The 27,481-nt window shown below is 40.2% G+C and overlaps 1 protein-coding gene and 1 long non-coding RNA gene across 2 annotated transcripts in view; one reads left to right on the plus strand and one right to left on the minus strand.

The window, feature by feature from the left end:
* LOC133577853 (uncharacterized) overlaps positions 1-15,553 on the plus strand; it is a 54,087-nt gene extending 38,534 nt beyond the window's left edge. The window contains exon 5 of the long non-coding RNA XR_009811776.2: positions 15,399-15,553. This is a non-coding gene — a long non-coding RNA (uncharacterized lncRNA). The remainder of the gene's footprint in view (positions 1-15,398) is intronic.
* Positions 1-27,481, minus strand: part of LOC133577846 (thrombospondin-2-like) — a 61,289-nt gene that overhangs the window by 30,916 nt on the left and 2,892 nt on the right. Inside the window, exons 2-8 of the mRNA XM_061931915.1 lie at positions 15,606-15,767; positions 15,387-15,523; positions 9,635-9,799; positions 5,700-5,793; positions 5,459-5,623; positions 5,056-5,232; positions 750-923 (exon numbers count right to left, since the gene is read on the minus strand). Coding sequence (XP_061787899.1) covers positions 750-923; positions 5,056-5,232; positions 5,459-5,623; positions 5,700-5,793; positions 9,635-9,799; positions 15,387-15,523; positions 15,606-15,645 — 952 coding nt within the window. The 5' untranslated portion in view covers positions 15,646-15,767. The remainder of the gene's footprint in view (positions 1-749; positions 924-5,055; positions 5,233-5,458; positions 5,624-5,699; positions 5,794-9,634; positions 9,800-15,386; positions 15,524-15,605; positions 15,768-27,481) is intronic.

A 27,481-nucleotide genomic window follows, 5' to 3' on the forward strand; every position in this document is an offset into this window, starting at 1 on the left:
ACGGCAGACAAACTGCTTTACGGTAGACGAAAACGTGACTGCTGTTGTTGTGTGTTGTTACCGCGCTGGGAGGACGTTAATGAAACTGCCTAACAATAAACCCATATAAGAAACCAAGAACTCGCCCTCGATCATTCTACAGTTATAACGTGATTGAGCAGGCATGCTGTTTATATTGTGGGAAAACGGACGTGAAAACAGGCTGTCGACACGTCACTCAGGTCCGCCTGAGTTTCGTGAGATTTTCGGGAGAAAATTTGTCCCGGGAGGTTTTCGGGAGAGGCACTGAATTTCGGGAGTCTCCCGGAAAATCCGGGAGGGTTGGCAAGTATGTTTTAGTGTAAGTTTGCTAGTTTCAAGAAATGTAATGCCGAGCGCATATCATTATGTCAAGATAATGGCACTAGCATTTACTTCATTTAAGAATATTTTTCAACATATTGAGCAAAAAGGTCTCCTTTTTTTCTACCAAGAAAAGTGCACTTGTTATTAGTGAGAATATACTTATTTTAAGGTATTTTTGGGTTCATTGAGGTTAGCTAATTTTACTTGTTTTGGAAAGTCTTGACAAGCCAAATTTTCTCGTTCTGTTGGCAGGTAATTTTGCTTAGTTCAAATAAATACCCCTAATTTTTGTATTTTTTTGTCTTGTTTTTGAACACTGACATTTTGCAGTGTGCATAACAGAAACCACATCTTCAGCTCAGGCTAATGAAGTTAGCACGGTTAGCATTTCTTTGTGTGTTTACCTAAAGGGCATGGTTGTTTGCTGCACGCTTGGTAGTCCGTAGCGTCTCCAGCGCATAGCCTACCGCCATACTGGGGTGCAGGGTTGGAACACGTCCTCTCCCGACTCAACAGGCCTCCCCCGCACGACTTGGAGCACAGACCCCATTCCGACCAGTCCGCCCAGCCTCCTGCAACTGCACGTACACTTTGACTTTGACTCGGTCCACTCGGATATAATTTATACATACACACACGGCACATTTTTTTCTCTCAATGTGGCCCTCGAGTCAAAATATTTGCCCAGCTCTGGTATATACTGTATGCACAATCCAATTAGATTAGAAAGTCTGCCTTTACGAGGATATTAAAGGCCTACTGAAATTAATTTTTTTTATTTAAACGGGGATAGCAGATCCATTCTATGTGTCATACTTGATCATTTCGCGATATTGCCATATTTTTGCTGAAAGGATTTAGTATAGAACAGGGGTCGGCAACCTTTACCAGTCAAAGAGCCATTTTGACCAGTTTCACAAATTAAAGATAACAATGGGAGCCACAATTTTTTTTTGAAATTTTAAGTGAAATAACAATGCATAAGATGTTTTTGTTTTGCTTTGTGCTATGTATAAACCAGGGGTCTCAGACAAGCTGCCCATACCTTAATATGGAATTTGAATGCTGGTGCGGCACGCGGGTTATATATGAATGACACTTGTCAGCGTCGTGCGTGCCGTGATGGTACAGCATACAGCACCCACTACAACCAGCGTGCCTGCCCGCTTGCTCACGTAGGTGACAGCAAAGCATACTTGGTCAACAACCCCACAGGTTACACTGACGGTGGCGGTATAAAAAAACAAAACTTTAACACTCTTACTAATAATGCGCCACACTGTGAACCCCCACCAAACAAGAATGACAAACACATTTCGGGAGAACATCTGCACCGTAACACAACATAAACACAACAGGACAAATACCCAGAATCCCATGCAGCCCTAACTCTTCCGGGCTACATTATACACCCCCGCTACCAAACCCCGCCCACCTCAACCGACGCACAGAGGGGGGGTTGATGTGTGAGGGAGCAGGGTTGGGGTGGGGGCGGGGTTTGGTGGTAGCAGGGGTGTATAATGTAGCCCGGAAGAGTCAGGGCTGCATGGCATTCTGGGTATTTGTGTTTATGTTGTGTTAAGGTGCAGATGTTCTCCCGAAATGTGTTTGTCATTCTTGTTTGGTTTTGGTTCAAAGTGTGGCGCATTATTAGTAAGAGTGTTAAAGTTGTTTTATATGACCACCGTCAGTGTAACCTGTGTGGCTCTTGACCAAGTATGCCTTGCTGTCACGTACGTGTGCAAGCAGAAGATGCATACTGTATAACAAGGGGTTGGGCTGGCATGCTGTTAGTACAGATTGTAGATGGCACCAAATGCTGTACCATCATGACACGCCCTTACTATAACTGTAAGGTTGAAAATCAGAGAATGCTAATCCCGGGAGTTCTCTGCGAGAGGCACTGAAATCCAGAAGTCTCCCGGGAAAATCGGGGGGTTCAGCAAGTAAGCTGCTGAGCCGCATCAGAGTGATCAAAGAGCCGCATGCGGCTCCGGAGCCGCGGGTTGCCGACCCCTGGTATAGAACAACGACGATAAAGTTCACAACTTTTGGTCGCTGATAAAAAAAAAAGCCTTGCCTGTACCGGAAGTAGTGTGACGTCACAAGTTGAAAGTCTCCTCACATTTCCCCATTGTTTACACCAGCAGCGAGAGCGATTGGGACCGAGAAAGCGACGATTAGCCCATTAATTTGAGCCAGGTTGAAAGATTCGTGGATGAGGAACGTGAGAGTGAAGTATTAGAGTGCAGTGCAGGACGCATCTTTTTTCGCTCTGACCGTAACTTAGGTACAAGGGCTCATTGGATTCCACACTCTCTCCTTTTTCTATTGTGGATCACGGATTTGTATTTCAAACCACCTCGGATACTATATCCTCTTGAAAATGAGAGTAGAGAACGCGAAATGGACATTCACAGTGACTTTTATCTCCACGACAATACATCGGTGAAGCACTTTAGCTACGGAGCTAACGTGATAGCATCGTGCTTAAATGCAGATAAAAACAAAAAAATAAGCCCCTGACTGGAAGGATAGACAGAATATCAACAATACTACCAAACTCTGGACCTGTAACCACACGGTTAATGATGTACCGCCTGACAAAGCCTAGCAATGCTGTTGCTAATGACGCCATTGAAGCTAACTTAGCTACGGGACCTTGACAGAGCTATGCTAAAAACATTAGCTCTCCACCTACGCCAGCCCTCATCTGCTCATCAACACCGGTGCTCACCTGCGTTCCAGCGATCGACGGCGCGACGAAGGACTTCACCCGATCATCGATGCGGTCGGCTGCCCGTACACGGAGGAAGTCAAGGTGAGGACAGCAAGGCTGTAGTCACGATAGCGCGTCTGCTATCAAACTCAAAGTCCTCCTGGTTGTGTTGCTGCAGCCGCCGCTAATACACCGATCCCACCTACAGTTTTCTTCTTTGCAGTCTCCATTGTTAATTGAACAAATTGCAAAAGATTCACCAACACAGATGTCCAGAATACTGTGGAATTTTGCGATGAAAACAAAGCTGTTTGTATTGGGATACAATGGTGTCCGAATACTTCCGCTTCAACCATTGACGTCACGCGCAAACGTCATCATACCTAGACGTTTTCAACCGGAAGTTTCCCGGGAAATATAAAATTGCACTTTATAAGTTAACCCGGCCGTATTGGCATGTGTTGCAATGTTAAGATTTCATCATTGATATATAAACTATCAGACTGCGTGGTCGGTAGTAGTGGATTTCAGTAGGCCTTTATTGCTTAATTTTGATTGACACTGTAAGAGATGTGTTTCTATGACTTCCGTTAGTGTATCTGAATTAGCACAGAAGGGGCAAAATATGATATTACCTTTTTATTTGAATCATTTCTAATAAATACTATCATCATGTATTTCAACCATATATTTTTGGGGTAATTTTAAGACGTACTTGCCAACCCTCCCGGATTTTCCGGGAGACTCCCGAAATTCAGCGCCTCTCCCGAAAACCTCCCGGGACAAATTTTCTCCCGAAATTCAGGCGGACTCAGGTCCATGAGGACCTGAGTCCGCTAACCCACAATATAACCAGCATACCTGCCCAATCACGTTATAACTGTAAAATTATGGAAGGCGAGTTCTTGGTTTCTTATGTGGGTTTATTGTTAGGCAGTTTCATTAACGTCCTCCCAGCGCGGCAACAACACACAACAACAGCAGTCACGTTTTTGTATACCATAAAGCAGTTCGTCTGCCGTAAACAGCAATGTTGTGACACTCTTAAACAGGACAATACTGCCATCTAGTGCATTTGATGAAAGCACTTTTGTGCGTGCCACACATCAATGCATCATCAGAGTTCAGCATGGTTAGAAAAATACTGACAGAGAATACAACAACGATGGACAATTCAACCCTTAACTCAACAATGAGTAGATGAGTGTTATGTGTGTGTATATGTGTAAATAAATGAACACTGAAATTCAAGTATTTATTAATATGTATATATATATATATATATATATATATATATATATATACGTATATATATATACATATAATAAAATATATATATATATATATATATACGTATATATATATATATAATATAGCTATAATTCACTGAACGTCAAGTATTTGTTATATATATATATTATATATATATATATATGAAATACTTGACTTGGTGAATTCTAGCTGTAAATATACTCCTCCCCTTTTAGCCACGCCCCCAACCACGCCCCCTCCCACCCCGACCACGCCCACCCCCTCCTCCCGAAATCGGAGGTCTCAAGGTTGGCAAGTATGTTTTAAGAATACAGTTTTCTTATTTAATAATATTTCATTTCATTTAATTATTAAAAAAATATTTTTATTATTTTGGAAATAATTTAAAAACTAATTTCCAAAAATAGTACTTTTTTATAAATTATTTTCGTGAAAAAATAGCATTTCCTAATATATATATATATATATATATTTTATTTAAATAGTGCTTTTACTAAATCAATTATCTTTTATTTCTACTTTATTTATTTATTTATTTAAAAAAAAATATATATTAACAATTTTTGCCTTTGCTCAAACAGTTTTTTTACTTCATCATTTTGTTTGGATTTTTAAAAAATTATTTTTGTATTGCCTTTACTAAAATTATTTATCACTAACTTTATAATATTAGTAATTGACTTGTAATCAGGTCTACTGTGAGACTGGTGCGTACCCACCTGGGCAGAGTGCATTGTTGCAAGGTTGCGTCTCCATGGCGATGCCCCGGCACCCTCTGCCTCCCTTTCGCAGTGGCGCATCGTCGCACAGTCGGACCCGCGTGACGTCGCCCTGTCCGCACGTGGCGGTGCACGGAGACCATGGCGACCACGGCCCCCAGCTCCCATCAGCGTGCGCTAAAACATGAGAACAGAATTCTCCACACGTCACATCCTCTCAGCGTCGTGTACGCCGTCGGAGAGCAGAAACATGGTTCCAATTAGTGTCTCGCCATTTCTAAAATCCAATTTGAGTGAAGTTGAAATCGCTCTCACGTGGAGCGCTCACAGCGCCAGAGTCCTTGGACCACATGTGCTCAGTCAGTCAAACAAGAAAAATAAACAGCGTGTAACAAGAGTGTACCGTCGCCAGCGCACTTGATCAGCGTGCAGCCGCGGGTTTGAACCGACGCCCCAGGGCAGGACCCCGCGTCGCCGTCGCACGACCGGCCCCGTCGCTTCCATCCACGCCCGCAGGTCGCCGAGCACTCGGTCCACTCGGACCACATCGACCACCCGTCCGTTTCGTCTTCACGTACGCAAAAACACACATGCCATTTGTTAGTGGAGGCTCGCTTTCAGGATGGTTTCATGTGATGACTCACTGAGGCAGGCGGGGCAGCACTCGCCCTCCTCAAAGGTCGGGTTGATGCAGGCCACGGGAGAACAGGACGCTTGATGACACAGCACCCTTCCGTACTAATCAGAAGGAGCGAGTACTCGTATTGCAGGTGGAAATACATCGACGTGTAAATCTGTTTTGACTAGATGTTGGCATGAGCAATGACATCATCACAGGTATAATGTTCTTTTTTTTTTTTTTTAAAGAAAAACAGACTGAAAGAACAACATGAAACAATAAGTACTGTATGTACTGTACTACAGTGTATAACAGATGCCACTGCATTACTGTACGTATATACCAGACCTGGGCAAAATACGGCCCGTTATCATTTCCAATCCGGCCCTTCGGACGTTCTACATCATTTTTTTAGACCTTTAACATCAAAACTGTCACCGCCATTATGATGTGCAGTTTTGAAATGATCGTAAATCTTGAACTATAGAAATTATTTAAATAGTCGAAATCTGCACTTTTAGATGTTGTACAAGTTATTACGGTAATCTACGTTTTGATGGATTGATTGAGACTTTTATTAGTAGATAGTACAGTACATATTCCGTACAATTGACCACTAAATGGTAACACCCCAATAAGTTTTTCCACTTGTTTAAGTCGGGGTCCACGTTAATCAATTCATGGTATAAATATATACTATCAGCATAATACAGTCATCACACAAGTTAATCATCATCAGAGTATATACATTGAATTATTTACATTATTTACAATCCGGGGGGTGGCATGTGGAGGGGGGTGGGGTTAAGTTTGGTTGATATCAGCACATCAGTCATCAACAATAATATCATCTGAGAAATGGACATTGAAACAGTGTAGGTCTCACTTGGTAGGATATGTACAGCGAGCAGTGAACATAGTGAGTTCAGTAAGCATAAGAACAAGTATATACATTTGATTATTTACATTTGATTATCTACAATCCGGGGAGGTGGGATGTGGTGGGGGGAGGGGGTTAGTCTCGGGTTGTAGTTGCCTGGAGTTGTTCTTTTAGTGCGGTTTTGAAGGAGGATAGAGATGCATTTTCTTTTACACCTGTTGGGAGTGCATTCCATATTGATGTGGCATAGAAAGAGAATGAGTTAAGACTGGGTTTAACGTGGTTTGTGGAGCTCCCTCTGGTGTTGTGGTTATGGCGGTCATTTACGTTATGGAAGTAGTTTGACATGTACTTCGGTATCAGGGAGGTGTAGCGAATTTTATAGACTAGGCTCAGTGCAATTTGTTTTACTCTGTCCTCCACCCTGAGCCAGCCCACTTTGGAGAAGTGGGTAGGAGAGATGTGTGATCAGGGGTGGAGGTCAGCAGCTCAGACGAGAAACAAAGCAGAGTGGGCGGAGTTTCTTTTCAGCACAGCCAGCCCATAACGCGTGTGTCAGAAACAGATTTGTACATGATAATATATCATATTGTAGGTACAGTATAGATAACACGTTGCCTTCATATTTTGCTGTTTTTTACATTTTTGTTGTGTTTTGCTAGATTGTGAAAGATGTCTATCGAGGAGCTGGTCTGAGAAGTAAAACAGGAGCGATGTTCATATGTTAATATTCAACGTTTTATTGTTCATAGTTAATATTGTAAATCCCACTTTCTTTATTTTCATTCTGTAAAAATCTGTAAAATTCCATTCCGTTTTTTTGTGGTAGTCTGTCATAATGTTTTTAGAACTATCGGACATTGTGACTTTTCGTATTAGTGTTACTGAAAAAAGGGACCCAAACACACATACTGTACAGCAGGTTTTTACAGCTAAATGTGTATATATAATTTATACACACATACACATTTTTTTCTCTCAACGTGGCCCCCGAGTCAAAATATTTGCCCAGCTCTGGTATATACTGTATGTACAATACAATTAGATTAGAAAGTCTGCCTTTACGAGGATATTAATGCTTAATTTTGATTAACACTGTAAGAGATGTGTTTCTATGACTTCCGTTAGTGTATCTGATTTAGCACAGAAGGGGCAAAATATGATATTACCTTTTATTTTAATAATTTCTAATAAATACTATTGGACTTACAGGACACAATCATCTATTTCAACAATATATTTTTTGGGTAATTTTAAGAATACAGTTTTATTATTTAATAATATTTCAATTAATTTAATTATAAAAAAAATATTTTTATTATTTTGGAAATAATAAAAAAAATAATTTCCAAAAATACTGCCTTTTATAAATTATTTTCGTGAAAAAATTGCATTTCCTGATAATTTTTTTAAATTTTTGAAGTAGTGCTTTTACTAAATCAATTATCTTTTATTTCTTCTTTATTTTTATTTTTTTTGAAATATATATATTAACAATTTTTGCCCTTGCTCAAACTGTTTTTTTTTACTTCATAATTTTGTTAGGATTTTTTTTGTATTATTGTTGTATTGCCTTTACTAAAATTATTTATCATTAACTTTATAATATGAGAAATTTTAAAATATTTTGTTTGCCTTGACTCAAGGGGCAAAACAATGATATTAGCTTTATTTTAAACATTTCCAAAAAATACAAATCGGACTTACTCGGACCAAATTATTATGTTCAAGCTTATATTTTTTGGTAATTTTTAAAATCGTTTTTTTTTAATTTATCTCTTTACTCAATACATTTTTTTTCATCAAAACATGTAATTCTTTTACTAGAACCCAATTACTTATTTCAACTTAATTATATTTTTGTATTTTTCAAATAGTGTTTTATTGACTACTCGAAACCATTTAAAAAAATATATTTCTACTTCATTATTTTTTTGTATTAAAATGTTTTATAATTTGTGCCCTTGCTCCAAATTATTTATTTTACCTTATCATATTGTGTGTATTTTGCAAATATTATTTTATTGCCTTTACTCACAACCAATTATTCTTTATTATTATTTGTATTTATATACATATATATATATATATATATATATATATATATATATATATATATATATATATATATATATATATATATATATATATATATATATATATATATATTTTAAATTGTGTCTTTGCCCAAAACATTTTTTTTAATCTTATCATATTTTTAGTATTTTTTAAATAATGTTTTTACTCGAAATCAATTATCTTTTAGTTCGACTTAAATTTTTGTATTTAAAAAGTATATATAATAATATTTTTTGCCCTTGCTCAAACATTTTTTTTTTTTACTTCATCATATTGTTTGGATTTTTTAAAATTATTTTTGTATTGCCTTTACTAAAATTATTCATCACTAACTTCATAATATTAGTAATTTTTAAATAATGTGTCTGCCTTAACTCAAGGGGCAAAATAAGATAATATTACCCTAATTTTAATAATTTCCAAAAAATACTATTGGACTTACTCGGACCAATTTATTATTTATTTCAAGGTTATATTTTTTGGTAATTTTTAAAATATTTTTTTTTATTTGTTTCTCTACCGTATAATTTTTTTCATTAAACAAAATGTAATTGCTTTACTAGAACCCAATTACTTATTTCAACTTAATTATATTTTTCAAATAGTTTTATCGACTACTCAAAACCCCCCAAAAATTGTATTTCTCCTTTTTTTTTTTTTATCAAAAAAAAAATTATTTGTGCCCTTGCCCCAAATTATTTATTTTATTTTATCATATTGTTTGTATTTTGTAAATATTATTTTATTGCCTTTACTTAGAACCAAATATTATTTATTTATTCTTTATTATTATTATTTGTATTCATATATATATTTTTAAATTGTATCTTTGCCCAAAACATTTTTTTTTTAATCTTATCATGTTTTTTGGTAATTTTTAGAATATTTTGTATTGCCTTAAAACAATTTACCTCTCTAAGAGTGTGCAAATTGTACATTTGACTGCTACTTTTCGACATCAAAACTGCCAACATGGTTGAGTGTGTCTGTGCTTGGCGGACCTGACAGGCGCAGGATGTGCAGCCGTCCACGTCCCAGTCCTCGCCGTGCTCGTACACCCGTCCGTCCTGCACGCACAACATCTCGCCGTCTCTGCCGAGCTGGTTTTCGCTGCCGATTCCGCCAAGTGCGGCCAAAGTTAAGCGCATCTCTTCGTTTTCTTTCAACTGAGGAGACCAAAACAGGTCGAGTTTCAACCAGGCATGAAAATGACTTAATATAAGTTTGCTGTTTGTTCAGTTATGAGCTGGGAGTTATGCTGCGGCACTGAAGAGAGGATTTGCGTGATGAAAAGCAACACTGTCGTTATTCTTTTCAGCCGCTCTTAGAAACGACCGCAGCTTTTGGTGCCAGGAGAAGGATGTTAATACATGTTCCATTGGCTCTGTTTTGGACGCATCCATTTCTCCACAAACCTCAGCTTGGCAGCAGCATTGCACTAAGATGTCAACAGGCAGCATTTCAACGCTAAAACATCAGTTTTTGCAGCGGTTTGAACTAAAAAAATGATGACAAGAACACCAAGAGATGCCAAGGTTTTATATGTGTCGCTTGAGTTGTTGTCCTTCCGCCAAATCGGTGCCATTTGCATTAAATGAACAAAAAAATACACTTTCAAATATTAAGTGTAAAAAATATGTTTTTATTAAGTAACGTGTCCTGTACATTGATCTGATTGTATTTTTAATAAACAATTTAAACTACCGTATTTTGCGGACTATAAGACACACTTAAAATCATTATTTTTCCTCAAAAATCGTAAGCTGGAAGCAATTTTATTTAGTACATGGTGAAATGATAAGTGTGACCAGTAGATGGCAGTCAAACATAAGAGATACGTGTAGACTGCAATTTGATGGCATTATGAGTCAAGTAAACAACAATAACATTTTATATGTTCCATTGGAAAATATAGAACATTACACATTGTGCTCAAAAATCTATCAAAATGTTTTAGTATGACTTTGGTAAGCTTGATGGATTGTACTGTGCTTCAACATAGGAGTATTATTATGCTGTGTGTATAGGGTAAGACATATTATCTGGCATTTTGTTTCGCAATATTATGCAAAAGCAACTTTTCTTACTTTCTGGAACCTGCTGATCTGTATTTGGGATCTGCATAAATCCTGAAAAATTGCTCATGTCCGCCTTTGTAATCCGTGCCGACGCCATAGTCAATAAGCTTCTTCTTTTTCTCTATCTTCTTGTAATGGGACATTCATCCTCTGTTGTTGCCATTTCTAATATAAAGTAGTGTAAAGTTCTAACTTATATCTGTCAGTAAACTCGCCATGAAAATGCTAAAACATACCGGTGTAGTGAGTTTACATTATTCACCCAAGGAACTTTAGGTATTAGAGAGTTTCGGCCGGACGTTTTTTCACAGGACACATGTTGTTGTTGTTTCCGGATGAGAAGATGCTGCTCCGTTGTTGATATAAGTAAAGTCTGAATGTCATTAAAACAGTTAGCTCCATCTTTTGACACTTCTTCCACTCCCGTCCTTGCACGCTACACCGCTAAAACAAAGATGACGGGGAGAAGACGCCGCCGAAGGTGAGCCACGTAAATAAGACCGCCCACAAAGCGGCTTGAAGATGATCTGTAAAACATCATCTATGCAACATTTTGACCAAAGAACCACCATTACATGTTATGTACACCACAAGGAAGTCTTTTACATTTAGAAAAAAATAATAATAATATGACTCCTTCAATGCGCCCTATAATCCGGTGCGCCTTATATATGAAAAACGATCAAAAATAGGCCATTCATAGGCAGTGCGCCTTATAATCCGAACAACTAATCGATTAAACCGATTAAAATCGATTATAAAAAAGTTGACGATTAATTTACTCATCGATTCGTTGGATCTATGCTATGCGCATGCGCAGAGGCTACTTTTTAAATTTTTTATTTATAAACTTTTATTTATAAACTGCAACATTTACAAACAGCTGACAAAACAATAATCAAAATAAGTATGGTGCCAGTATGCTGGGGGTTTTTTTTCCAATAAAATACCGGAAAGGATAGATATGTAGTTTGTCTCTTTTATCCGATTATTAATCGATTAATCAAAGTAATAATCGACAGATTAATCGATTATCAAATTAGTTGTTAGTTGCAGCCCTAGCCCTATGGTCCAGAAAATACGGTACCTTAAACACTGGAAAAGTAGTATTTGTTGCTTTGCCCACTTCCTAAAATTAGACCATGAAATATTATTAAAACCCTTCAGAAATTGTTTTTTTTGTCTTATTAAACAATTATTTTTAGTCTGATTAATCACACTTCTGATTTTTGATTAATCACGATTAATCGCAGTTAACTGCTTACTTGCATTCATTTAAATGCATGTGTAAAAAACATATTTTATTATCAGAATGTCATAACAATTTTTTGTAAAGATTTTACTTAAATGTGCGTCGTTTATTTGCTCAAAACTTGGTAACAGTGTTCTCTAGAGTCCAGTCGGAGTGTGTTTTTAAGCTAAATCTGGAGTCTCGTATACCTGATCACTACCCATCCACAGTTAAGGAAGAGGAGCATGTGTGGTCAAAATAAATTGGGTGATTAATCTGCGTTTGTACTTGATTAATTTTGTGTGCTTTAATTCATAAATGTATTCGTGAAATTTTACACTTATTTTTTTAACTTGTTATCCTAACTATATTTTAAGTTTATTTTCTTTAAAAAATAATAATAATTTTAGTGTATCCTGGCTTTTCATTCTGTCCTGTTACCCTGATACATCACACCTCTGAAACATTTGGAACATTTTAAGGCACAGGTGTCAATTTATTTTATGTGGCCCGCAAAAGCCTGGAAATAATATGCGTTAATTAAAATGCACAATCTTTTCTTACTAAATATATTTCCCTTTAGACATTAAAAATCATGTACTGCATGCAATTGCATATGTTTTACAATTCAATATTATCAAAATATTATATATATTATATGTATTCCAAAAATATTTTTTGTTAAAATAAAGATAAATACTGTACTTAAATATCTGCTTGACTTATGATTTCAAAACAAATTATCAATCAAATTGTAGACTGTAAAATTTACAATAGATTTTAAAGTTAAATTACCGTAAAATCAATTTGGTACTGTGTTTTTCCATATACAGTAAGACACTAAAACAAACAAAAAAAACATTAAAACAACAAGGTTTTACAGTAAAAACAAACAAACTGGCAGCTCTGTTGCTTGAATTTTACCGCTAATTTTACCGTTGTTTCTCCATTCCATTCCATTTATTCTATTTTTTTTGTATGCTATTAAAAAAAACACTGCTTTAACTGTAAAATTCTGGTGACTGAGCTGCCAGTTTTTAAAGTAAAATTTAAATATTTTTTTTGCAGCTTATGTAAAAAATGTTATTGTTAATGTATTTTATATATATATATATATATATATATATATACATATATTTATATACACTAGAGATGTCTGATAAAGGCTTTTTTGCCAATATCCGATATTCCGATATTGTCCAACTCTTAATTACCGATTCCGATATCAACCGATACGATATATACAGTCGTGGAATTAACACATCATTATGCCTAATTTTGTTGTGATGCCCCGCTGGATGCATTAAACAATGTAACAAGGTTTTCCAAAATAAATCAACTCAAGTTATGGAAAAAAGTGCCAACATGGCACTGCCATATTTATTATTGAAGTCACAAAGTGCTTCTTTTTTTTTTTTAACATGCCTCAAAACAGCAGCTTGGAATTTGGGACATGCTCTCCCTGAGAGAGCATGAGGAGGTTGAGGTGGGCAGGGTTGGGGGGGGGGGGGTGGCGGGGGTTGTATATTGTAGCGTCCTGGAAGAGTTAGTGCTGCAAGGGGTTCTGGATATTTGTTCTGTTGTGTTTATGTTGTGTTACGGTGCGGATGTTCTCCCGAATTGTGTTTGTCATTCTTGTTTGGTGTGGGTTCACAGTGTGGCGCATGTTTGTAACAGTGTTCAAGTTGTTTATACGGCCACCCTCAGTGTGACCTGTATGGCTGTTTATCAAGTATGCTTTGCACTCACTTGTGTGTGTGAAAAGCCGTAGATATTATGTGACTGGGCCGGCACGCAAAGGCAGTGCCTTTAAGGTTTATTGGCGCTCTGTACTTCTCCCTACGTCCGTGTACACAGCGACGTTTTAAAAAGTCAGACATTTTACATTTTTAATTTTGAAACCGATACTGATAATTTCCGATATTACATTTTCTCTAATATATACACATGTATATTCTTATATTACTCATTGTTAAAAGCGGCCCTCTGAGGGCAACCATAACTGCGATGTGGCCCTCAATGAAAACCAGTTTGACACCCCTGGCCTAGTGGTTAGAGTGTCCGCCCTGAGATCGGTAGGTTGTGGGTTCAAACCCCGGCCGAGTCATACCAAAGACTATAAAAATGGGACCCATTACCTCCCTGCTTGGCACTCAGCATCAAGGGTTGGAATTGGGGGTTAAATCACCAAAAATGATTCCCGGGCGCGGCGCCCCTGCTGCCCACTGCTCCCCTCACCTCCCAGGGGGTGATCAAGGGAATGGGTCAAATGCAGAGGACACATTTCACCACACCTAGTGTGTGTGTGGCAATCATTGGTACTTTAACTTTAACTTTAATAAACACAACAGAACAAATACCCAGAATCCTTTGCAGCACTAACTCTTCCGGGACGCTACAAAATACGCCCCCGCTACCACCAAATCCCCCCCCACACACACACACCTTGTAGTGTCCCGGAAGAGTTAGTGCTGCAAAGGGTTCTGGTTTGGTGTGGATTCACAGTGTGGCGTATATTTCTAACAGTGTTAAAGTTTTTTATTCGGCTACCCTCAGTGTAACCTGTATCGCTGTTGAAGAAGTATGCGTTGCATTCCAATGTGTGTGCGTGCAGAAGCTGCACATGTTATGTGACTTGGCTGGCTGGCTGTCTGGCTGGCTGGCTGGAGGATCGGCGGGCCAGCTTTAGTGTTAATTTGATATCGCCTCAAGGGCCAAGTGAAATTACACGGCGGGCCAAAATTGGCCCGCGGGCCGTAGCTTGACACCCATGCACTAGGCCATTGTGTTACGGTGCGGATGTTCTCCCGAAATGTGTTTGTCTATCTTGTTTGGTGTAGATTCACAGTGTGGCGTATATTTCTAACAGTGTTAAAGTTTTTTACACTGGCACCCTCAGTGTAACCTGTACCGTTGTTGATGAAGTATGCGTTGCATTCGCTCGTGTGTGCGTACAGGAGCCGCACATATCTTGTGACTGGGTCTGAACGATGTTAGAATGGATGAAAAGCGGACGTGACGATAGCTCGTAGAGTACGTTAAAGGTTAATTTGTTCAACCTTGGCCCGCGGCTTTGTTCAGTATTAAATTTTGGCCCACTCTGTATTTGAGTTTCACACCCCTGGGTTAGAGTGTCCGCCCCGAGATCGGTAGGTCGTGAGTTCAAACCCTGGCCGAGTCATACCAAAAAACTATAAAAATGGGACCCATTACCTCCCTGCTTGGCACTCAGCATCAAGGGTTGGAATTGGGGGTTGAATCACCAAAAATTATTCCCGAGCGTGGCCACCGCTACTGCTCATTGCTCCCCTCACCTCCCAGGGTGTGATCAAGGGTGATGGGTCAAATGCAGAGGACAAATTTCACCACACCTAGTGTGTGTGTGTGAGACAATCATTGCTACTTTAACTTTACTTTGTACAAATAAACAGTATTTTGTCTCACCACTCTGTCCAGATCTTCTAGAAGGTTCCCGGTGATGAGACGCATGTCGTGGATCTCGGCGAACATCTGCACCGCGTCTTCACACGGGTGACGACACACTGCTGATGTCACGTTGGCGAGCCCTGCGCCGCACACACCTGCACAGGAGGAGAGTGTGTGTGTGTATCGACCTACTTACATTGTGTGTGTGTGTGTGTGTGTGTGTGTGTGTGTGTGTACCTGCAGCTGCTGCACACAGGAGCACGGTCAGCCAACTCATCCTTCCTCACGTTTAAAGCGCCCTGTCACAATGTCTTCTCTTCGTTTCCTAGCGTCCCCCTCACCTCCAGCGTCTGGCTGCCACGGGGAGTCGGAGTGTCCACGGAAAGAGGAGAACAAGCTCTGAGAGTTGAGCAGAAAGTTGTCACGGTGCTACAGTGGGTGAGCAAGAGAGAGATTTCCACGGGGGGGTGTAGTCCCACCAGAAACACAGCTGGATGGATGTTGTTTTTACTGCAAAGCTAATCAGACGGCGGCCCCTCAGACAAAATTGGCCCATGAATCACAGCAGTTGGTGGAATTTATGTCAGTTGGGACTAGGATTGTTCTCATACCAAAATTTTCTAAACCTATTTCGATACTTTTCTAAATGTAGGGCACCACAAAAAATGGCATTATTGGCTATATTTGAACAAAAATCTTCGAGTACATTAAACATGTTTCTTATTGCAATTGTATCCTTCAAATAAAATAGTGAACATACAAGACAACTTTTGAAGTGAAGTGAAGTGAATTATATTTATATAGCGCTTTTCTGTAGTGACTCAAAGCGCTTTACATAGTGAAACCCAATATCAATCAATCAATCAATCAATGTTTATTTATATAGCCCTAAATCACAAGTGTCTCAAAGGGCTGCACAAGCCACAACGACATCCTCGGTACAGAGCCCACATAAGGGCAAGGAAAAACTCACCCCAGTGGGACGTCGATGTGAATGACTATGAGAAACCTTGGAGAGGACCGCATATGTGGGTAACCCCCCCCCCTCTAGGGGAGACCGAAAGCAATGGGTGTCGAGTGGGTCTGACATAATATTGTGAGAGTCCAGTCCATAGTGGATCCAACATAATAGTAAGAGTCCAGTCCATAGTGGGGCCAGCAGGACACCATCCCGAGTGGAGACGGGTCAGCAGCGCAGAGATGTTCCCAGCCGATGCACAGGCGAGCGGTCCACCCCGGGTCCCGACTCTGGACAGCCAGCACCGTACCTGTGCCCCCCCCCCCCACCCCCCTCCACAAGGAATAGGGGAGCAGAGGAGAAAAGAAAAGAAACGGCAGATCAACTGGTCTAACAGGGGGGCTATTTAAAGGCTAGAGTATACAAATGAGTTTTAAGATGGGACTTAAATGCTTCTACTGAGGTAGCATCTCTAATTGTTACCGGGAGGGCATTCCATAGTACTGGAGCCCCAATAGAAAACGCTCTATAGCCCGCAGACTTTTTTTGGGCTCTGGGAATCACTAATAAGCCGGAGTTCTTTGAAAGCAGATTTCTTGCCGGGACATATGGTACAATGCAATCAACAAGATAGGACTGAGCTAGACCGTGTAGTATTTTATACGTAAGTAGTAAAACCTTAAAGTCACATCTTAAGTGCACAGGAAGCCAGTGCAGGTGAGCCAGTATAGGCGTAATATGATCAAACTTTCTTGTTCTTGTCAAAAGTCTAGCAGCCGCATTTTGTACCAATTGTAGTCTTTTAATGCTAGACATAGGGAGACCCCAAAATAATACGTTACAGTAGTCGAGACGAGACGTAACGAACGCATGAATAATGATCTCATATCTAAGTTACATTTAAACCAGTGTGGGTGGCACTGGGAGCAGGTGGGTAAAGTGTCTTGCCCAAGGACACAACAGCAGTGACTAGGATGGCGGAAGCGGGGTTAGAACCTGGAACCCTCAAGTTGCTGGCCCGGCCGCTCTACCAACCGAGCTATACCGCCCCAACTTTTCTTTTAGTAGTAGGAAGCAAACAAAGACTCTCAATTAGTCTGCTGACATATGCAGTAACATATTGTGTCATTTTCCATGCTATTATTTTGTCAAAATTATTAAGGACAAGATGGGATGCTTAACTAATGATTTACATTAGTTTTGGATGATACCACAAATGTCGGTATCGATCCGATACCAAGTAGTAACTAGAGATGTCCGATAATGGCTTTTTTGCCGATATCCGATATTCCGATATTGTCCAACTCTTAATTACCGATTCCGATATCAACCGATACCGATATATACAGTCGTGGAATTAACACATTATTAAGCCTAATTTTGTTGTGATGCCCCGCTGGATGCATTAAACAATGTAACAAGGTTTTCCAAAATAAATCAACTCAAGTTATGGAAAAAAATGCCAACATGGCACTGCCATATTTATTATTGAAGTCACTAAGTGCATTCTTTTTTTTAAATGCGTCAAAACAGCAGCTTGGAATTTGGGACATGCTCTCCCTGAGAGAGCATGAGGAGGTTGAGGTGGGCATGTATATTGTAGCGTCCCGGAAGAGTTAGTGCTGCAAGGAGTTGTGTATTTGTTCTGTTGTGTTACGGTGCGGATGTTCTCCCGCAATGTGTTTGTCATTCTTGTTTGGTGTGGGTTCACAGTGTGGCGCATATTTGTAACATTGTTAAAGTTGTTTATACGGCCTCCCTCAGTGTGACCTGTATGGCTGTTGGCCAAGTATGCTTTGTATTCACTTGTGTGTGTGAAAAGCCGTAGATATGCAGTGAGGTACTGTCACATAGAGGATCTTTGACTCATTTGACTTTTTTGACAGTCGGTAGTTAAAAACAGCAAAATACTTCTGTATAATAGAGGATCTTTGAGGAGTGTTTTTCTGCGGTATTTACAATCTTTTGTCTTTTTTTGCAGTACGTCGGGGTCTTAGATTTAAGTTGTGAATTGATTTCTGAGTTTTAGCAATTTGGTGAAAGTTTCAGGATATACACAGCCTCGCATAAGAATAATAAGAAAAATAGAGAAGTGAGAACATATTTGAGTTGAACAACCCCGGTTTAGAGAGAGAGAGCGGGGCAGAAGGAAAGTGTCTGGGAATGTTCTACTTGGACATCAATACACATAACTCGCATCCTGTCGGCACTTTTTTCCGATATCCCCCCCCAAAAAAATGACATCACTGGCGAAATTGTTGGTAAAAATGATCATGTATGGATTAGAAAAAAACATCCACTTCCATGGGGATCATCTCGTCTTTTCCTTTCTCGCTCCCCTGCTGAGTCAAAGATGCATCATCATCCTGAATAATTTCTTCCATCAGTGCACAGATGTGCGCACACATGCTTGAATGCAGTTGTGCCCATGCCAACACACACACACACACACACACACACACACACACACACACACACACACACTGCACACACAATTCCGATAAATGCTTTATTTACATTTTGACGACGTAGTATTTATTTACACACTCCTAATCAATTATTCAGTCAATTAGCAGTAAGGCTGGAGTCCAGGGTGTCCAAAAGTGTTCCACTGGGAGCCGCACGCTGACAAAATGAAAGAATGTAGGGCAACACTTTAATACATTTTGTCAGCAACTCGATGTACATCACTGTATGCTAAACCCAGGGTCAGCAACTCGCGGCTCTCGAGCCTTTAGTGCCACCCAAGTGGCTCCCGAGAGCATTTTTAAAAAAGGATTGAAAATGGAAAAAGTTGGGGGGGGGGGGGGGGGGGGGGAATACAAACAAACGCAACAATTTGTTTACATGTAAAATCTTCCACTCCTTCTTTGTCTCATTTTGTCCACCAAACGTTTTATACTGTGCGTGAATGCACAAAGGTGCACTTTGTTGTTGTTATTGACTTGATGAAGTGCTAATCAGGCATATTTGGTTACTGCATGACTGCAAGCTAATCTATGCTAACATGCTATTTCGGCTAGCTGTATGTACAAATTGCATCATCATGCCTCATTTGTAGGTATATTTGAACTCATTTAATTTCCTTTACTTTTATCCTCTTTGTATATAATTTAGTTTTGCATGTCTCATGACACATTATCTGTATGTATTGGCTGCATTTCTGGACTTTGTTTGTATGGTATGTTGTTCCGGACCACAGCAAACATTACCTAGCTTGCCAAAGATGGTAATAAATTAGAGATGTCCGATAATATCGGCAGCCCGATATTATCGGACATAAATGCTTTAAAATGTAATATCGGAAATAATCGGTATCGGTTTCAAAAAGTAAAATTTATGACTTTTTAAAACGCCGCTGTACGTAGTGGTACACGGACGTAGGGAGAAGTACAGAACACACACACACAAGTGAATGCAACGCATCCTTGGTCAACAGCCATACAGGTCACACTGAGGGTGGCCGTATAAACAACTTTAACACTGTTACAAATATGCGCCACACTGTGAACCCACACCAAACAAGAATGACAAACACATTTTGGGAGAACATCCGCAGCGTAACACAACATAAACACAACAGAACAAATACCCAGAACCCCTTGCAGCACTAACTCTTCCGGGACGCTACAATATACACCCACCCCCCCGCCCACCTCAACCTCCTCATGCTCTCTCAGGGAGAGCATGTCCCAAATTCCCAGCTGCTGTTTTGAGGCATGTTAAAAAAAATAATGCACTTTGTGACTTCAATAATAAATATGGCAGTGCCATGTTGGCATTTTTTTTCCATAACTTGAGTTGATTTATTTTGGAAAACCTTGTTGCATTGTTTAATGCATCCAGCGGGGTATCACAACAAAATTATGCATAATAATGTGTTAATTCCACGACTGTATATATCGGTATCGGTTGATATCGGAATCGGTAATTAAGTGTTGGACAATATCGGATATCGGCAAAAAAGCCATTATCGGACATCTCTAACTTATACTTTTGGCCATTAAAAGCCAGTAATTTCCAGGAGTTATCTCACCTTCTGAGTAGCCTCTGATTTACTAATGGTTTCTAATGTTGTAAAAATGTGTAGAATAAATATTACATTTCAACATTTCTGTCAACGAACATTTGCTTCAGCCTGCGACACATAGTCATTTTGATAGTAGGCTATTACAGCTAATATAGACACTTACGCCATGTGTTGCCATCATTATAAGACTCATATACGGCTTTTAATTTTTTGCGGCTCCAGACAGATTTGTTTTTTGTATTTTTGGTCCAATATGGCTCTTTCAACGTTTTGGGTTGCCGACCCCTATGCTAAACCAACCACCACCTCAGAAAAACACTTGGGTCTCCAAGTGCCACCATAATGACCAGCATTAAAATACAGTAGCAAAGTAGGCATAAGTAATCCTTAAAACAAGGCAGAGGGTTATTTTAACAAGTATATTTAATATTGCTGGCCACTGTAACATGACACACTGTTTGAACAGTAACACTGTGCCTGAATATTTCATTAAGTGATTATTTGGCATACCACTAGATGGAGCCCATGTATCACTAAGTGTCTGGGATCATTTCGACCTTATGGCGCCAACCAAATAATGCAATTGTTCTTATTTTTCTGTTAACTATTTGGCTCCTTGATCAGAGTTGTGCGTTTCATATTCCTTTAGCGCAGCTATTCATTTAGAAATAAAAACAATTTATATATGCGAACTATTCGTCTTATTTGCAGGTCACATGTAGGGACTTTTCTAATCCAGTAGATGGCGGATGAGCATTATGAAGCAGCCATTCAGTATCAGTGCAGTGTCAGTAGAGCTAGTGAGTGTGCCACACACTCCCTAGCCACGTGGGCAAAATGTATACAATCTGATCATAATTTGCATTAGAATGTTACTGTGTACATGGACCTTAAAAAAATGGTTATGGCGTGCTTTTCATGGATCACACCTTAAATTGTAATACTTTGATTTGACATGCGCAGCACATACCGGAAACGGAAGTTCATGTTAGCAAGACACTTTGGATTCTTGTACTGTAGCCTAATATTGGAACACACACACACACACACACACACAGTCCAAAACAGCATTCGTACAGTCTGAGTTTAGCGCAAACGAAGCCCAACAAAACCCAAGACCTCCTAGAGCACGTGTGTAAAACTCAAGACCCGGGGGCCCACATCTGGCCCGCCCCATTATTCTTTGTGGCCTGGAAAGAATGTGCATCAACTTTATTTCATCTTTATTGATTAATGTATCTAAATTTTGACCGAAAAAAAGTATCAAGGCATGCAAATGCAGCTCTTAACTCAATAGTATTTGATGCACAAGCTACAGTAGGAAATGGATTTATACGGCCCCATTCCTGGGTGGATCTCGCATGAGAGGAAGAGGAGGGGTTAATCATTTTGCAATGCAGTCTGCTGAAAATGAGGGAAAGTGCCACTCTACCTAGCAACTGACGCTGTGGTCAAAATTGGAATGGCGGCTAAAGTGGATAGGGCACTGCTGCAATTCGTCACGTTTCATGTGTCAGGTAAACCGTGACAAATAGTGCCTACGGAATCCCGTTCCTACTGTATTCCTTGCGTTTGTTTCATTCAAACCCTTTTCTAATGAAATGGTCTTTCTGTCTTGCCTCTGGTTTAGGGCGGTCGCATTTTTTTTCGCTCCCTTCTTCTCCCTGCTTGCTCTCTTTGTTTTGTCTTGTCTACACTTTTTTGAAGCCTCTTTCTTTGCGCTGTCCTCCAAATTTAAACATCAGACATGGAAATGATCAGCTGGACTCTCGACTCAATTGACAAAATCTTTTCGACGCGGAAAAGAGGTTCTGGGGAGCCTGGCTGCCCTGATGGAACCATTGCTGAGGGGTACGTGAGCGATTCCTGGGATAAATGGAGAATCATGTGCCTCTCAGTCCTTTCCATCGAGGACGTGGAAGACATCTACCTATTTGGAACCGTGATCGCGGGTCCCCTGCTGATTGAGCTGGGCATTGCTCTGGTGTATCGTCAAATTCGTAAGACGATGGCAGCCACTCAAGGGGCCCAAAGGCTGTTCGTCGCAATGGAAAGTTTGGGCCGTGATGTGGGATCACAGCCTGGGGCGATTTCTGAACTGAATCGCAAGATGGATCACATCATGGAAAAGCTGGTTGAAAGAGAAAAATTGAACATGAGGGCCAGCATGGACGAATAGAACAGACAAGCCATTGTAATGTCTGCTTGCAGAAAAACAAAAATCCTAATCTACGATTTGACTCCCTCAAATGGCCTTGACGCAGGAGCAGGCTGTTCTGAAAACATCCCCGAGGACACCTCAATCATGGACGCTTTTGACCTCCCTCCCTCCTCAATGACACCTGGAGTCCAACTTTTGCTTGCATGCAGAACAGCCCCAGGCCTATGGACGCTACATTAACAAACCCAAGACAATGGGCATATACACACACACACACACACACACACACCCTCTCCCACCCTACGCCTTCCCCACCGCTTGATTCCCCTTTGGGGTGATGAACGGCTGGCAGCGCTTCATAGCAGCAGTCGACCTCCAGGGTCCCAACTCCCTCCCCTCTGTTGCGTGTTGTCGTGATTTTATGTAACATGCTTATGTGTGCATGGCATGGAGGTTTTTTCCCACTCCAGACTGGGCCCCCTTAGGAGCCCAGTCTAGATTGTATTTTTTTACTCATCTTCTTCCCCCAGCGTTTTACCTTTTTCCCCACCTTTTACGGGGCGCCTCGTGCCGACCCATCAGCGTTCCTGTTCTGTATCCCTGTACTCTGTTTGTTTGTCTAATCTTGAACGGGTTTGTGCTGAAAACATAGTTTCATTGTACTTGTTGCAATGACAATAAAAACCTATCCTATCCTATCCAAAAATTCTACACTAGCTGAAATTAAGTTGTCACTTTGACTATTGATTCATAAAGCAGGTTTTCAATCAATCTCAATCAATCAATCTTTATTTATATAGCCCTAAATCACAAGTGTCTCAAAGGGCTGCACAAGCCACAACGACATCCTCGGTACAAAGCCCACATACGGGCAAGGAAAAACTCACCCCAGTGGGACGTCGATGTGAATGACTATGAGAAACCTTGGAGAGGACCGCATATGTGGGTAACCCCCCCCCTCTAGGGGAGACCGAAAGCAATGGATGTCGAGTGGGTCTGACATAATATTGTGAGAGTCCAGTCCATAGTGGATCCAACATAATAGTAAGAGTCCAGTCCATAGTGGGGCCAGCAGGACACCATCCCGAGCGGAGACGGGTCAGCAGCGTAGAGATGTTCCCAGCCGATGTACAGGCGAGCGGTCCACCCCGGGTCCCGACTCTGGGCAGCCAGCACTTCATCCATGGCCACCGGACCTGTGCCCCCCCCCCCCTCAAGGAAAAGGGGAGCAGAGGAGAAAAGAAAAGAAACGGCAGATCAACTGGTCCAACAGGGGGGCTATTTAAAGGCTAGAGTATACAAATGAGTTTTAAGATGGGACTTAAATGCTTCTACTGAGGTAGCATCTCTAATTGTTACCGGGAGGGCATTCCATAGTACTGGAGCCCGAATAGAAAACGCTCTATAGCCCGCAGACTTTTTTTGGGCTCTGGGAATCACTAATAAGCCGGAGTTCTTTGAACGCAGATTTCTTGCCGGGACATATGGTACAATACAATCGACAAGATAGGACGGAGCTAGACCGTGTAGTATTTTATACGTAAGTAGTAAAACCTTAAAGTCACTTCTTAAGTGCACAGGAAGCCAGTGCAGGTGAGCCAGTATAGGCGTAATATGATCAAACTTTCTTGTTCTTGTCAAAAGTCTAGCAGCCGCATTTTGTACCAACTGTAATTTTTTAATGCTAGACATAGGGAGACCCGAAAATAATACGTTACAGTAGTCGAGACGAGACGTAACGAACGCATGAATAATGATCTCAGCGTCGCTAGTGGATAAAATAGAACGAATTTTAGCGATATTACGGAGATGAAAGAAGGCCGTTTTAGTAACACTCTTAATGTGTGATTCAAACGAGAGAGTTGGGTCGAAGATAATACCCAGATTCTTTACTGATTCGCCTTGTGTAATTGTTTGGTTGTCAAATGTTAAGGTGGTATTATTAAATAAATGTCGGTGTTTAGCAGGACCGATAATCAGCATTTCCGTTTTCTTGGCGTTGAGTTGCAAGAAGTTAGCGGACATCCAATGTTTAATTTCATTAAGACACGCCTCCAGCTGACTACAATCCGGCGTGTTGGTCCGCTTTAGGGGCATGTAGAGTTGGGTGTCATCAGCATAGCAATGAAAGCTAACACCGTATTTGCGTATGATGTCGCCTAGCGGCAGCATGTAAATACTAAAGAGTGCAGGGCCAAGAACCGAACCCTGAGGAACTCCGCACGTTACCTTAACATAGTCAGAGGTCACATTATTATGGGAGACGCATTGCATCCTGTCAGTAAGATAAGAGTTAAACCACGACAAGGCTAAGTCTGACATACCAATACGTGTTTTGATACGCTCTAATAAAATATTATGATCGACGGTATCGAAAGCAGCGCTAAGATCAAGAAGCAGCAACATAGATGACGCATCAGAATCCATCGTCAGCAGTAGATCATTAGTCATTTTTGCGAGGGCTGTCTCCGTAGAGTGATTTGCCCTGAAACCGGATTGAAAAGGTTCACAGAGATTGTTAGACACTAAGTGTTCATTTAGCTGCTGTGCGACAATTTTTTCGAGGATTTTCGAAATAATTACTTTGTCGGTAAACAACGATAATAATCCAATGAAATGGAAACTGTGTAATGTTAACATGAAGCTGCCCTCCAAGGGCTTTGGTATCTGTGACGTGGCCCACGATGAAAATTAGTTGGACGCCCTTGTCCGAGAACGTCTTCCCAAGTTCCGGAGTACACAACACAAAGGGGCCGCGTTGTTGCATTTTTGATTGATTGATTGAGACTTTTATTAGTAGGTTGCACAGTGAAGTACATATTCCGTACAATTGACCACTAAATGGTAACACCCGAATAAGTTTTTCAATCTGCAATCATGCAGAACTCTAAAATCCTCCACAAGACCAGACTGCATGCGCGGTTCTAAGCGTGTTGTGTTCAGAGAATTATGCGGGCTTAAGGTAAAAGGATTTAGCCAGAAGGCACTATAAGGAACTCGAGAAAGGAGAAGGTTGAGGCGATAGATGCAGTATAGATCTACTTTTCAGATTACCAGTGAAAAGGGCTGGATAATGGCAGCCCGACAAAGCTATGAACACAGAAATTATCTAAAAATGCTTCGAGAAGTTTGAAAACACATTCCTGAGCTTTGTGATTGTTTTGATGCGTTGGACTCTCAGCAGCGCTTCGATCTGAAAGGACCTCAGGGATTCAAAACAATCAGTTAATGGATGCTTAGTTTTGTATAGATAGATGGGTAGATTGGTTTACCCAATCACAGTCAGTTCCAGGTCAGTAGAACAGCAGATTGACCGTAATCCAGTTTGCAGTCCATGATCCTAATATTCTAGGGATTAGCCTGCTAACACGCACACTCGGCCTTCTGGGATTTGTAGTCCAGAATACTGCAGCATTTTCTACTCTGGATATCAGAATGTTTACTGTCAGGTTCAAACACTGATGACATCTATTAAACAGACAAAGAAGCAAGGAATCAAACAGATACAGAATTAAATTTGGCTCAATTGAGGAGAAACGTCTGGGCTGTACTCTTGCACAGTCTCCCACCACGCTCTGATGAAAGATTGTACGCCTCCTTTCCCTGATTACATGGCAACAACTGTTTCTAAAGGAAGGGGGTCGTAAACAGCCGCTGCCTTTGGTCACAAAACAGTTCAAAGAAAAGGTGCCTGGAGGGGAGTCAGGCCCTGCTTCCTCTCCGCTTTGTGGATCGGGGGTCAAGACAAAATCTTCCTGTGGATTACAATACATCAAAGAAACCGCCACATTCATGTCGCTTCCCATCCTACACAGTGGAGTTTTAGAAGCTTTTTGCTTGGTGGGATCAAAGACAGCTTTTGTCCTCTCGCCGGGAACTCATGGAAACACAAAGTTTTGTGATAACTTAGATACAATTATTCTGACATTTACAAGCAAGGTTTTTTTTGGTATCGATACAAATATTGATAATGCCGACTCCAGGATAAACATCCATAAATATCGATCCTAGAGCTTTATGCTCTGATATCGATTCTCAAATTAAAATAATGGGTGCCATTTTGCAGTCCTTATACACGCACCATAGTAATACTTGTATCTCTGACTACGGTAGCCGTAATGGGCCGACAATCCATCAAGCGGTGCGGCTTCAAAGTCGTACTAAAACATTTTGACACATTTTTGAGTGCCGTGTGTAATGTTCTTAATTTTCAATGGAACATTTAAAGTTTTGGTGTTGTTTACTGGCGTCATATTGCAGTCTACACGTATATATTATGTGTGACTACCATCTACTGGTCACACTTATCATTACACCATGTACCAAATAAAATAGCTTCGAGGTCGGTAAGCACAACCAGAATTATTCCGTTCATTAGGCGCACCGGGTTATAAGGCGCACCGTCCATTTTTGAGAAAATTAAAGGATTTTAAGTGCGCCTTATAGTCCGAACAATACGGTACAATAAATTATGTGCAACACGTGTTCAAGCTAGGTTTTCTGTTGTGTTTCATTTTCGAACTATCGAGTGATAATTTCGCCGTATGATTTTTTTAATCACCCTATATAATATTAATTATTTGTTTAAACATTTAAGGTTTTTGTCATTAGATTTTTTGCCCTTTTTCCTTACATGTTTACTCTTGTTCTATTCCCATGAAAGAATATAATAATACAAATAATATATTTTTGTAAATGCATAACTTACTGTGTCAAAAATTCTGCCTGTACGAAAATATGGCTGTTACATATTTAACAGTGTTTATTATTGTTGTTGTAATTTTTCGATTTAAAGGGGAACTGCACTTTTTGGGGAATTTTGTCTATGATTCACAATCAGTTTAAGAGACAAGAACACACGTCTTTTTTTATGATTTTAAAGATGATAAACACTTGCAAATGCAGCTAATATGAGTCACAGTTGTAGCCCTCAAAGCCCTCAAACAACTTCAAAACCCTCCATC

This window comes from Nerophis lumbriciformis, linkage group LG39 (assembly GCF_033978685.3).
Source record: "Nerophis lumbriciformis linkage group LG39, RoL_Nlum_v2.1, whole genome shotgun sequence".
Taxonomy (NCBI): domain Eukaryota; kingdom Metazoa; phylum Chordata; class Actinopteri; order Syngnathiformes; family Syngnathidae; genus Nerophis; species Nerophis lumbriciformis.